Source organism: Camelina sativa, chromosome 3, assembly GCF_000633955.1.
Source record: "Camelina sativa cultivar DH55 chromosome 3, Cs, whole genome shotgun sequence".
In the NCBI taxonomy this organism is placed as follows: domain Eukaryota; kingdom Viridiplantae; phylum Streptophyta; class Magnoliopsida; order Brassicales; family Brassicaceae; genus Camelina; species Camelina sativa.
Genome location: NC_025687.1, coordinates 6,245,323 through 6,259,412, shown reverse-complemented (window position 1 = coordinate 6,259,412; position 14,090 = coordinate 6,245,323). Strand labels below are relative to the sequence as shown.

Genomic DNA, 14,090 nt, shown 5'->3' with positions numbered 1-14,090 from the left:
CCAGCGTCCAGTGTGTCAGATCTGCGGTCGTACTGGTCACACTGCACTCAAGTGCTACAACCGCTTTGACAACAACTACCAAGATGAGGCTCAAGCCTTCTCAGCTCTTCGTGTGTCCGATAACACTGAATGGCACCCAAACTCTGGAGCAACATCGCATGTGACACCCTCGCCTGAAGCTCTGCAATCTGCAACAAACTACGAAGGAAGGATACAATCATGGTAGGAGATGGAACCTTCCTTCCGATTACTCATATTGGCTCTGCAAACATCACTTCTTCCAAAGGTACAATTCCTTTAAATGATGTTTTGGTCTGTCCAGATATACAAAAGTCTCTTCTCTCAGTATCAAAATTGTGTGATGACTATCCTTGTGGAGTTTACTTTGATACTGATAAGGTCTGCATAATTGATTTACCAACACAGAAAGTGGTGTCAAAGGGTCCTCGTAAGAATGGGCTTTTTGTGCTGGAGAATCAGGAGTTTGTAGCATTCTACTCAAATCGTCAGTGTGCTGCAACAGAGGAATTGTGGCATCACAGACTTGGACACACAAACACTGCAGTTCTCCAGCAATTTCAACACAACAAGGTTATTCAATTCAATAAGAGCAGCACCACTTCCATTTGTGAGCCTTGCCAGATGGGAAAGAGTACAAGACTTCCTTTTTTTGTTTCTGATTCTCGAGTTTTACACCCATTAGATCGAATCCATTGTGATCTATGGGGTCCTGCACCAGTTGTATCCACTCAAGGATTTAAATATTATGTGGTTTTTGTTGATGACTTCTGAAGATACTCGTGGTTATATCCATTGCGAAACAAATCAGATTTCTTTTCACTGTTTGTTGCTTTTCAAAAGCTGGTAGATAATCAGTTCAATAGCAAGATTAAAGTGTTTCAGAGTGATGGTGATGGAGAATTCACTAGCAACAAGTTTAAAGAACATCTACAAGAGCACGGTATTCATCACAGGTTGTCATGTCCACATACTCCTCAACAAAATGGATTGGCAGAAAGGAAACATCGCCATCTAGTTGAGCTTGGTTTGTGTATGCTGTTTCACAGTCATACACCGTTAAAGTTCTGGGTTGAAGCCTTCAATACCGCAAATCATCTCATTAACCTGCTGCCTTCCTCAGTTTTGGAGAATTTGAGTCCTCATGAGGTCTTACTTGGTCAAAAACCAGAGTACTCAGCTCTTCGTGTGTTTGGATCGGCTTGCTACCCATGTCTTCAACCCATCACAAGCAACAAATTTGAACCACGCTCTCTTCAATGTGTTTTCCTCGGATACAACAGTCAATACAAGGGCTATCGCTGCTTGTTTCCTCCCACAAGAAAAGTGTACATATCACGGCATGTCATCTTTGATGAACATGAATTACCATTCAAGAACAAGTACCAATCACTGATCCCTCAGTATGATACACCCATCTTGCAGGCGTGGCAAAAAATGCAGATAAATCCACCTCCTCTAACTCCTGCTCCGGTTCAATTGTTGCAAAAACCAGCTCCTGCTGAATATACTCCGGAAGAAGATATAGATAAACGAAGAAGAAGAGGCTGTAGTGGAGGTTCAAGAAGTTGAGAATGTAATCAACAATGTTATAAACGCTCATTCTATGACAACAAGATCCAAGGCTGGAATTCAGAAGCCTAATACTCGATACGCACTTATTGCCTCCAAGTTTACTACTTCTGAACCAACAACAATTGTGTCAGAAATGAAGCATCCTGGTTGGAATGCAGCTGTTCTAGAAGAGGTAAGAAGAATTAACTTGTTATGCACATGGTCCTTAGTTCCTCCAACATAAGATATGAACATACTAGACTCCAAACGGGTGTTCAAGACCAAGCTTAATCCAGATGGCACTGTAGATAAGCTCAAGGCACGTCTTGTTTCAAAGGGGTTTGGTCAGGAAGAAGGTGTTGACTATCTATAGACATTCTGTCCTGTGGTTCGGACAGCAACAATTAGACTAGTTCTTGATGTAGCAACAGCAAGAGACTGGCCAATCAAGCAACTAGATGTCTCCAATGCGTTCCTACACTGTGAACTACAAGAACCGGTGTACATGTATCAACCTTCAGGATTTGTTGATGAAAACAGACCAAATCACATTTGTCGTCTCACCAAAGCTCTCTACGGACTTAAGCAAGCTCCAAGAGCCTGGTTTGACACCTTCATCAACTTTCTTCTAGAGTACGGATTCAACTGCAGCACTGTTGACCCATCACTATTTGTTTGTCAACTGGATGATAAGATGTTGGTACTGCTTCTATACGTTGACGCATCCTCCTTACTGGCAGTGATCAAGCTCTTCTTGACGATCTATTGCAGGCTCTCAACACTCGCTTCTTAATGAAAGACCTTGGTCCCCCAAAATACTTCTTGGGTATAGAGATAGAGTCATACTCCGATGGGCTTTTTCTCCATCAGACGGCCTATGCGTCTGACATTCTTCATCAAGTTGTTATGAGTGACTGCAACTCTATGCCAACCCCCTTCCTAAACAGCTAGACAAGAGCAATTCTGAACCTTTTAGTGATCCAACTTATTTTCGAAGTCTTGCTGGAAAACTGCAGTACTTGACAATTACAAGACCAGATATACAGTTTGCAGTCAACTTTGTTTGTCAAAGAATGCACTCACCTACCAACTCTGACTTTGGTCTGCTCAAACGAATACTAAGGTATCTAAAAGGAACACTTAACATAGGGCTACCAATCAAGAAGAACACCAACTTCTCTCTATCTGCATATTGTGATAGTGATTATGCAGGCTGTAAGCAGACTAGAAGATCTACTGGTGGCTTCTGTGTTCTTCTAGGTACAAACATTATCTCTTGGTCGGCAAAAAGGCAACCAACGGTGTCAAACTCCTCAACAGAAGCAGAGTATCGAACGCTTACAGCTACAGCAAGGGAGATCACTTGGATTTCATCACTCCTTCGAGACATTGGCATCTCACAATATGAACCTACACAGGTCTACTGTGACAATCTCTCTGCAGTATATCTAACAGCCAATCTAGCTCTCCACAACAGAACCAAACATTTCGACACAGACTACCACTATATTAGGGAACATGTTGCACTTGGTCTCATCGAAACACACCACATCTATGCAGAAGACCAACTTGCAGACGTATTCACAAAGTCTTTGCCCAAGAAGTCATTCGTTCAGTTACGGTCCAACCTTGGCGTGTGGCTTCCCCCCACTCCAAGCTTGCGGGGGAGTGTAAGCAACAAAGTGGGCTCAAGTGTGGAAAGTCCAATGGACTCAACAAGCCCAACAACAACCAAAGCTACTCTAGATAAGAAGAACACAATGCCAGCTCAAAAGCAGAGTGTCGAGCGTACGGAGAAGACGACGAGAACAACAGTCCTTCACGACAATAGGTTCAACGTTTTGCAATCCCTATCTGATGGCTCACCATGACAGCTATACCATTGTTGACCAGTTCTAGATTGTTCTATAGTGTCTATATAAGGCAAATGTAAATCAACACTGTAATTATTCAATAAAGTAAAATTTTCCCTAATATCTCATAGAGTCTTTTAGAAAGTAGTCAAAAAAGTAATCAAGAACTAACTCATCATTATTAGCAGTAATTATAAATTAACAAGCATGCACATCATCACGTCCACATAGAAGCTCTCCGTTTAGTTTATCAACTGCTTGAAATGTTCCTCCTCCATTACTCCTCTAACCCAAAGGAAAAAAAAAATCATTACATAGTTATGTTTTTGAACCATATGTAATTTATATAAACTTACGTTGTAAAAGTATAATCTTACCTTGTAAAAGTTGACAGCGACATAATTGGCCCATCGGTTCCCTGCGGCTAAGTAACATGTCTTAATCATATCGAGAAGTTGTTCAGAGTTATCCTCACAAGTCAAGATCTTAACCGGAACTGTCCTGAAATGGTTTACCAAAACCAAAGCTTTGCTTTTGTTGGTTAATAGTGCAGATTCTCCTCTATTGCTACACTCATCTGGTTTAACTCCATCGTCCCCATCTGACAATTAAATAACCACACTGGGGTTAATCGGTTTATCTCTAAACTAACTAAAATTAAACTGAAAATTTGGTATCTTCATTCATCACACTCACATTGGTTTTCCACTACGTAGTTCCACTGGTAAGCTATTCCTTCGGTGTTTTGCTTCGATTCAGCTGAAGTGAAGACGATTAACCGTTGGTTATTGGCGACCATATCCTTAACCAACGGCCAATCTCGGCCACCCAAAAGCATATTTTCAACCGGAAACCAAAATTTCTTCAAACCGGAATTGGTAAACACTTTGGTTAACCCGTTTGGCGATTTGACGTAATCCTCCAAGAACAATGTCACGATCTCCAATGGATTCGCTGTCAAGAATGCGAATATCTCCTTGAATGTATCTATCGCCCGATTCTAAAGAGTGACATAACAAAACTATAATCATTTACACCAAAACATTGCATGTTCGGATATATTTTTTCTTCCAATAAAAAACAAAACTTAAAAGCTCCAATCGTTACAAAAGCAAATATAGAGATTGAACTTACAAACTTAGTAATCTCAAAGCATCTTTCGTCAAACGAGTGGCACAACCATACATCTCCTTGGTAATCGTACGTATCTAACATCAATGCTCGAACACCACTCTGAACAAACAAAAAAAAGTAACATAACATAACATTCAAATAGTTTAAGAAAAACATACATTGTTTAGTTAGTATTTGATTTAATAAAACGCTCGTTGAGTTGTTGAACTATAGTATCTTCTTGGGCCGCCACATGAAACGGTTTCCCTTCAATGGCAAATGAATTGTGGGTCGTCAAAAATGCATACTTATTAAATGGCATTGAATTGTTCTGTTATCAAAAAAAAAAACGTTAATGCTTCATGATACGTTTGATAAAAATAATAAATTAATAATCATGATTTTTAAAAAACTAGTACTATCGTAAATTCAATTTTGTATTTAATTACTTACCACAACGGAGAACGGATCTGTAATATTTGATCTAACGCATCTTGCAACATCGATACCGCATTTATAACAACCAAGTCCAACATTGCAGTCTTCGTTCGACGAGCATTGATCGCCGAGCTAAATTGATGCAAAACCTTAGATTGTAACATAACTGACAATATCCCTTATTATATCACTAAAAATGTGAATATATATTCGATTAGAGGAAATTATGATGAATATCGCAAACTTTTCAGAATTCGCATGACATCTTAGGATCTCAAGATTGATCTGAAAATGGCTGTAGAAATGACAATTATTTTAAGAAAATAGAAAAGTAAATAAAATTTTGCATGCCTTACCTCCAAACTGGAAGAAACAAAAGAGATTGCTGCGGGATGAAACATAACTAAAATTGTGATAGCGAAGAAGAATTTGAAACTGGCCATTGTTACTGACTTGTTGCTCTGACCAAGAAGAGATCGATCTTTCGTAGAAAAACGTTGGTATAACTTTGACAAAAGAACTGATTAAATCTAGTTATTCAAAAAATTTAGAATACCTTTCCTTTAAGGTTTGATAATTCTTCTTTCTTTGGGCAACCTCTTAAATGGTAATTAAAGTCTTTTTCTGAATTGGAAATTAAAATACTATGATCACACATAGAAGGAAATGAACCATATTTGACTAGATTAAAAAAAAATCAAATTCAATGTAATGCAAATCTTTGATGTGATGGAAGAAAAAGTATGATAATTAACTCATATAGTATAGATTTTGGTCTTAATTAAATTAAAGTATTTTGAGTTGTAGCTACAAATGGTAAATATATTAATTCTTACAGATTATTTAGTTTTATGAAGGATAAAATTATGGGCAAAAAAATTACTAAGGATAAAAATATAGTGGTGATTATTTATTTTCTTTGTCAACTTAAAATCTCATGAGATTATCAAAAATCTTATCGAGGACAGAACACATCGTCCATACGTTTCTTCGACATTTTTGTCAACATGCTCTAAAGCTGCGTTTATTTTATAACAACTGCTTTTTACAACATGCTCTGACAACTTTTAGGAATATATATAAGAAATTGTTACGACTCCTAATTGTGTATTGTAGAATAGTATAGCTGTGGGGATTGGGGAATGAAGATATATGAATTGGGGAGGCGGCCCATCAGCTTTATTTCACCATAGAGAAATTGCATGGTAGGGTTGAAAAGATGATTGCTAGGGTTTCAGTCTTTCAGAGAAAAACGGAGTTGTTGATGCAGTTGAGTTGTTAGGGTTTTAAGAATAGAGTTGCAACTTCTCTGCTGTGTTAAATGTTGATTATTAGTAGATTCTCAATTGATTTAAGTTTCAAAATAAGATATCCCACGAGTGCTTCCACCCAAATTCACCCTACAAACAAAATCAAAAACTTTCAATCGATTAAATAACAAAATAGGCGGTTGAAATTTTATTATATCTGTCATATTTTAGAATAAAGTTGTATATATCGATTAATAATACTGACTTTTACATTAGAGGACTATTTTTCCGGACCGTTGTTAATTAATTAATTAAGGTTTGATTTAGCAAAATCTAACTCAAAAAGATCAGATTCAGAACTTGAATCACTCTCGTATCCACCACACTCAACCCTTTCGACTGAACAGAGGCTCTCACAAAGCCTTACGTTTAGCTTCTGACCACTCTTCTTTAAATCTTTCACGTGTTTCTCATCAAAGCTTCTCCTACGCGCGTTTAAACGCCACACGCCAGCACCTGAAACCGGCGAAGAAGCTTTCACGTGTGTGGTCACCACGCAGCTCTTCCTCCTCATCCTTTCTCCTCGTGGAGTCTCTACCTCCGTCGTTGACTTTGACTTCTTAAGACCCGCTGAGCGAAGAAGAGAGTTCAAGAAACTAGTTAGCTTCCTACCGCCGCCACTTGTCATCTCCTTCTTCTGCGGCTTTGTGACGACGACTCTAGGTTTCGGGAGCTGCTCCTCTGTCTCGGGGTGTACTCTCTTCTGTCGATTCTCTGTAACAATGCTTGGTTTCTGAATTTGGATTCTTGAGTACTCGATCGTAGTTGGTTCGTTGAAGTCGGAGAAATATCGAGTGGCTTCGAAGACGCCAAGTTCGCCAGAGACATTCCTCTCGCGGTTTGGTTTATTGATTGTCTCTTCAGATGATGAAGAGTCTCCGGCGATCTCTGACATTGTTGTTTCTTGAGTTTCAAGATTTAAGATAGTGTTTGGTTATTAGGAATTGTTGTTTGAGAAGAATAAAGATGGTAAGTCATGCTTTATAGAACCCTAGGATTCGGTTAACTAAACCGGTCTAAACCCGGTTCATCATATATTGGTATATTATTTTGGAATTAAAAATTTGTTCAACTTATTTCTCTCTTCAAGTTAAATCTTTCAACTGATAGCATTTTTTATACCCCAAACCAAGAAAATATCTCATACAGTAGACTTAGATATGGCCACGTTATAAATGTAACTAGTAAGATTAACTCTTTTGAAAGAATCATTCAATTGCAAACTAATGTTGTAAGTCTAATACTATTATCAATTAGATATGTTCTTATGTGTTCATAGGGGTACCACGTTATTATCAATGGATATTAACACCTTTTTTGGGCTGTCATGATGAAATTTCTCAACTCCTTTTATGGTCACAAAGGCAAAAGGCGAAAAAGATAAGATGACCCATTGATCAAATTGGTGGGGAAACTTATATAATGATTAGATATTCAGTAGGTACCAAAAAAGTAAAAGGTCCTAAAATCAAGTTTCTTATTTTAAGAATTTGCATCTTGGGAATTTTTTTAAAGAATTTGTTAACGGTAACTCTCTGTACTAAAGGCTTATGCAAGAAATACATTGGTTCATTATTTCCTCAAGTTTTTGTTATTTCGTAATGATTTCTGAATTATTTTAAAATGGTAAAAGATTAATTGAAATGCAAACAAACAATTTCACAAAATTTGTAAAGTAATCAAATTATTGTCATACTCACACTGTCACATTTATTATTGATGTACTATAAGCTTTGTTACTATTATTAGTTACTTAAATTTTAGAACAATCGGTCCTTTTATCTAGGTGGATTTCAATTGTTTCGACAATTACGTCACGGACAACAAACATAAAATGACCATAATTGATTGATCCAATGGTGTCCAAGTTCAAAGATGAGAGCAGTCAAAGAATTAATGGTGTACATGAACAAGTGGTGCTGGATCACTTACTTTGTCTTCTTTTTTTCTTCTCTGACATCTCTCCAGTGTTTACAAAAGAAGGAACAAGATGGAACTTGTATGTTGGTGGATTCTTATCCACAAATGAAATATAAGTAATTACAGAAATACATTCATACACAAAAGATTGCAATATTTTTAAGTTTCGTTGTACAGTACGTCATGTATTAACTGAATTATGTTAAAACTCATTAAAATATTACCGTATATATAACAAATTGACCATTCAACCGCAATACATGAAATTTTAATGAATGGTCTAATCATAATTATAAACTCGAATCTTCCAAAAAAAAAGATTCTTCAAGAAGTCTTGTTTTGATGCTTTTATCATTTATCATGCTAATGTACAAATAAAATTAAACTCCTATAAACTTAATAGTTAATTTCAACAAAAAAAAAAAAAACTTCATAGTTAGAAAGACAAAATAATATCATATATAGATTACTTGAATACAAAAAATATGATTGATAAAGGTCGTTTTGATGGGCTCTAGATGGTCTCGAGAGGATGTTCTTTACGTGACCGAATCGTTTTTTTGTTGTTTTAACATTTATGGGCTTGAGAGTATGCCCACTCAACATATACCATGGTTGATATTCCGATAGAAAGGGTAGTGTGTCTTTGTTCCTAATTGTATGTTATATATTAATGAGATTTTTACAGAGAGGCATCAAAGAGTTTTCGAAACTGAGGAGTTACTTATAAGACAGGCAAACGAGTGGATGAGAGGTAGTTGAAAAGCTCAAAGACAATCGGGATCAGTTGGGAATATGAGGAGTTTGAACAGCTTGAACCATATATATAATGAGGTATTGATTTTTTCCCAAGAAGGGTAAGGGCTCCTACTTTGTTCAATCAATTGGGTAGTTTTTGTTTGTTTTGATGATGTATTGATGACACTAACACAAATCATTATGTTAATTACATACAAATTACAATATTACAATCTTTCATTTGGATATCGCGAAACCAGTTAGAATTATGGTTAGCGTTATTTTCCACCTCTGAAACCATTTACGAATATATTTTTAATGATGTAAAAGAAAATGCAAGATCTTTAAAATGACAAAGGAAATGATTGATGAAGTACCTAATAGGCTAATAGTAATAAGCAGCACTAAGTTTTAATATTTAATCGATATATACAAACATAAAGTTTCAAACGAGTTTATTTGGGACGAAATCATGAAGATATTGTCGGTAGAAAAACGTAGTTCAAAGATAATTAAGAACTAATAAAGGTTCGTACATTTTCATCTAAAATAAATACCACATTTTCATGGATGGAGTGAAAGTAGGAAATTCTCATTTCTACTTGCTTAAAATCCTTTTTACTTTTTTTTTTACTTCCTATTATTCACAAAAGTACTATAACACTAACTATATTAAAACCAAGCAGTGATCTACCCACCAAGGCATCCATATAAGTAGTGACATTTGCGTTTGGAGCAGAACAGATTCATTAAAACACAACTCCAAAGAAAAAAAATGGATAAGGAGCTTCCGCCGACCTTGAGAGAAGACAACTTAAGCGAAGAAACCAAGACTTTAGTCTCTTCACTTCCTTGGGAAAAAGATCGTCTAGGGAAGCTCTACAACTACCAAGGATGTTGGTACTACGCCAACACGCTCCAAGGAGTCCTTAATTTCCAAAAAGGTTTCAAGCCTCAAGACACCGATATAATCATCGCTTCTCTTCCTAAATCAGGCACGAGTTGGCTCAAGGCACTCACGTTCGCCCTCCTAGAAAGATCGAAGAACCGTTCTTCGGATGATCCTCATCCTCTGCTCTCTAATAATCCTCATGGCTTAGTACCGTTCTTGGAGGCCGTTCTGTATCTTAAAAGCTCAAAACCAGACTTAACAAAACTCTCATCATCTCCAAGGCTGTTGTCGACTCACATGCCCTTGCATACACTTCACGTACCCATCAAGGACTCTCCTTGCAAGATCGTGTACGTGTGCAGGAACGTAAAAGACGTTTTGGTATCACAATGGTATTTCAGGTGCGCTTATAGTCATAAAGAAGTAGACAAAAACATTCTTGAGTCTTTGTTTGAGTCGTCATGCAGGGGTGTTGGTTTCTATGGACCCTTTTGGGAACACGTATCGGGGTATTGGAGATGCAGCTTGGAAGACTCCAAACATGTTCTTTTCATGAGGTACGAGGAGATGAAAGCCCAGCCATTTGCTCAGATTAAGAGACTTGCAGAGTTTTTGGGTTGTCCTTTCACTGAGGAAGAAGAACATAGTGGATCTATAGACAAAATCTTGGAACTTTGCTCTCTGAGTAATCTGAGCGGTTTGGAGATCAACAAGACAGGTAAAACAGAAAACAATGTGCATTACACTAACTTTTTCCGCAAAGGAGAGGTTGGTGACTCCAAGAATCATCTAACTCCTGAGATGGAAAACAAAATCGATATGATCATCGAGGAGAAATATAAAGGCTCTGGTTTGGAATTCTGAGTGGTGTGATATGTGTTTTCTTTAAACCTTTCAGTGCACATGTTCTTGGTACCTTACCTAATAATCTGCGGGTGGTATTGGTTTGGGATTTTAAGAGAATTTTAATTACTATAAATAAAATCATGGAAAGTATAAAATTGAGGATTTTAAGTGATTGTTTAGAAGGTTTTTTAAAATCTTGCTGATTTGTTTTTCCTAATGTTGTAAAATCTATCCTAAAATCTTGTAAAATCTTTCTCAAAAAATATTGTGCAATATTTTTTTATGATGAAATACAAAACATTCTGAAGATTTTTCCTAATGGTAACGGTTTCAATTGACAATGAAACATTCTGAAACCCAAAAACCACAACAACAGAGATTAAACAAAAACAAAACTTAAAACAAAACTTTATATACAAGTTCAGTCTAAACAAAACTTTATTCATGTGAGAGACTTTACGAAGACGTGGAAATTGGGAGTGAAGGTGAGGACACTAGTGACACAGCTCTGAAGTGTTTTGCAAGTAAAAGCCATCGAGCATAGAGACCCAACATCGAGTTTCTTCATGAATCATGATAGTCTCCAAGAGAGCCGCCGGTAACAGATCCAGGGTTCTTCTCTCAACATCACAACCTTCAACATCGCCGCACACGGCGGTGGTGGTAGCCATAAACGGAGGCTCTCTTCTATTCTGCAACCTTCAACATCGCTGCACACGACGGTGGTGGTAGCCATAAACGGAGGCTCTCTTCTTCTCTGATCTATATAAATTGATGAGAGTGCGATTATGATTCACCTCCCAAAAAGTGATTATGATTACGTTAAAATTAAATGGTGCCTCTTCTTCTCCATCTCCCAAAAAGTCATTATGATTCTCACAATCTCTCTATTTGATGAAGTGTTTAGATGACTTTTTTTTATGAAGAAAATAATATAGAATCCTAAACCAATAACATAATAGTTGAATTCCTGAATAATGTAATATTCTTTTGTTTTATTTGAATAACATAAAATTTTTAATGACTTTATAAAACTCTTAATCCAATAACACTAGATTTATGAAGATTTTAGGGGGAGGTATTGGTTTAGGATTTAGAAAGAATTTTAATGACTTTATGTTCTTGCTGATTGTTAGAATCATAGAAAATTGAAAGTTAAAAATGAAGGATTATAAGAGATTGTTTAGGAAATTTTTTAAAATCTTGATGATTTGTTTTTTCTAATCTTGTAAAATCTTTCTATTTGATGAAAGAGTTTTCATGACTTTTGTTATGAAGGAAATGATATAAAATCCTAAACCAATAACATAAAATTTGAATTCATTAACAATTCAAGATTCTTTTGTTTTACTTGAATAACATAAAACTTTTAATGACTTTATAAAACTCTTAATCCAATAACACTAGATTTATCAAGATTTTAGATAATTTTTTACAAATCCACAACCAATAACACCAAATTTTTAAAGAGTTTTTAAAAGTCTTAATTGAATAACAACATATTTTACCTAACTTTTAAAGTCATTAAAATTCTTTCTAAATCCTAAACCAATATCTCCCCCTTAGATAACTTTTTACAAATCTACAACTAATAACACCAAATTTTAAAAGAGTTTTAAAAAGTGTTGATTGAATAACAACATATTTTACAAAACTTTCAAAGTCATTAAAACTCTATTTAACTCTCAAACCAATAACCCCCACTAATATATGTAAGACGTACAATAACACTCATTTTCAATTGATACTGAGATGAAATCAAATAGTGAATTCTACATATTTCATAGTTTACATGATTACTAGTTGTTTTATGTAAAAATTACAATATGTACTAGTTATACTAAAAACTAATTGGACCTGATCATGTTTTATAGCGTAAGTCAACAATGTTGCATTATACAGGAAAGAAAAATGATAAAGATATATATAAATACCATCGACGTTAAAACAACCAACAAAAAAAGTCCAAACGATATATATATATATTAAAAATTTATACTATTGGCGGATACTCTTTTTTTCTTTTTCTTTTTTATATTTATATTCACCTACTAAATATAAATAGATCGGTCTGTAATTCAGGAAGACCATAACTTGTAGTCACAATTACCCCAAATTATGGATCAAAAGGAGATTCCAAAGAATTTGAGAAACGACAACCTAAGCGAAGAAACAAAGACTCTCATCTCTTCACTTCGTTCCGACATAGATACGCAAGGAAACAAGCTCTTCAACTACCAAGGATGTTGGTACTACTCTGCTACTCTCCAAGGTGTCCTACATTTCCAGAGACATTTCAAGCCTCAAGACTCCGATATTTTCATTGCTTCTTTCCCCAAATCAGGCGCGACTTGGCTCAAGGCACTCACAGTTTCCCTCCTCGAGCGATCCAAACACCGTTCTTATGATGATCATCCTTTGCTATCCCAAAATCCCCATGCGCTAGTTCAGTCTCTCGAGGCTAATCTCTATCTTAGTAGCCAAACACCAGACTTGGTGACCAAGTTTTCATCAGCACCGAGGCTTTTCTCTACTCACATGCCGTTGCTTACGTTGCAAGAAATACTTAAAGACTCTCCTTGCAAGATCGTGTACCTGTGCAGGAATGTGAAGGACGCGTTAGTGTCTCGTTGGTATTTCAGGTGCAGCTACCTGAAAAAAGAAGTAGAGAGACACGTTCTTGAGGCTATGTTTGAGTCGTTCTGCAGTGGAGTTAGCTTTTACGGTCCATTCTGGGACCAAGTCTCGAGCTATTGGACAGGCAGCTTTGAAGATCCCGATCATATCCTTTTCATGAGGTACGAGGAAATGAAAGAAGACCCTTATACTCAGCTCAAGAGGCTTGCGGAGTTTTTGAGTTGTCCAATAAGTCAGGAAGAAGAACATAGTGGAATAGTAGAAGAGATCTTGGAATTGTGCTGTCTACGTAGTCTGAGCAGTTTGGAGATCAACAAAACCGGGAAAACATCAAACGGCGTGGATTACAAGTTCTTTTTTCGGAAAGGGGAAGTCGGGGACTCAAAAAATTATCTAACTCCAGAAATGGAGGACAAGATTGACAAGATCGTCCAAGAAAAACTAGAAGGCACTGGATTGAAGTTCTAAGTGATTGTGTTTGATTTGTACTTTCTTTAATATATTGTAATTCACTGTTGTGATGTTTAAATTATGATGAATTGTTGATGCTTTGTGATGTATGAATGTATGATAAATAATAACTTTTAGCTTGCTACTTGTTTGATGTCTTATGTCGTCGATTAGGTTAAATTCTAAACCAAGTTGTAATTCGGATCCTTTCGATCGGTGACCTAATTAAAATAAAAATAAATGAAAACGTCCCTTCGAGAAGGACAAGGGCGATATGTTATGTACAAAATTCAAAGAATTGCAATTATCACGAAGAACTGA

The 14,090-nt window shown here is 36.3% G+C and overlaps 4 protein-coding genes across 4 annotated transcripts; 2 read left to right on the top strand and 2 right to left on the bottom strand.

Annotated features, from left to right (window-relative positions):
- On the bottom strand, positions 3,623-5,567 carry LOC104772621 (PI-PLC X domain-containing protein At5g67130-like). The gene is made up of 7 exons (XM_019241450.1): positions 5,333-5,567; positions 4,992-5,108; positions 4,753-4,869; positions 4,560-4,658; positions 4,122-4,425; positions 3,803-4,026; positions 3,623-3,710 (listed from the first exon to the last, which is right to left on the bottom strand). The coding sequence occupies exons 1-7, from the start codon at positions 5,417-5,419 to the stop codon at positions 3,624-3,626; spliced, it is 1,035 nt and encodes a 344-aa protein (XP_019096995.1). The 5' UTR covers positions 5,420-5,567; the 3' UTR covers position 3,623.
- Positions 6,405-7,343, bottom strand: LOC104772615. Its single transcript, XM_010497209.2, has one exon. It carries the CDS (start codon positions 7,179-7,181, stop codon positions 6,534-6,536), a length of 648 nt encoding a protein of 215 aa, XP_010495511.1. The 5' UTR covers positions 7,182-7,343; the 3' UTR covers positions 6,405-6,533.
- Positions 9,668-10,856, top strand: LOC104772608 (cytosolic sulfotransferase 1-like). The gene has a single exon (XM_010497204.2). It carries the CDS (start codon positions 9,720-9,722, stop codon positions 10,698-10,700), a length of 981 nt encoding a protein of 326 aa, XP_010495506.1. The 5' UTR covers positions 9,668-9,719; the 3' UTR covers positions 10,701-10,856.
- Positions 12,729-13,916, top strand: LOC104772603 (cytosolic sulfotransferase 6-like). Its single transcript, XM_010497199.2, has one exon. It carries the CDS (start codon positions 12,801-12,803, stop codon positions 13,785-13,787), a length of 987 nt encoding a protein of 328 aa, XP_010495501.1. The 5' UTR covers positions 12,729-12,800; the 3' UTR covers positions 13,788-13,916.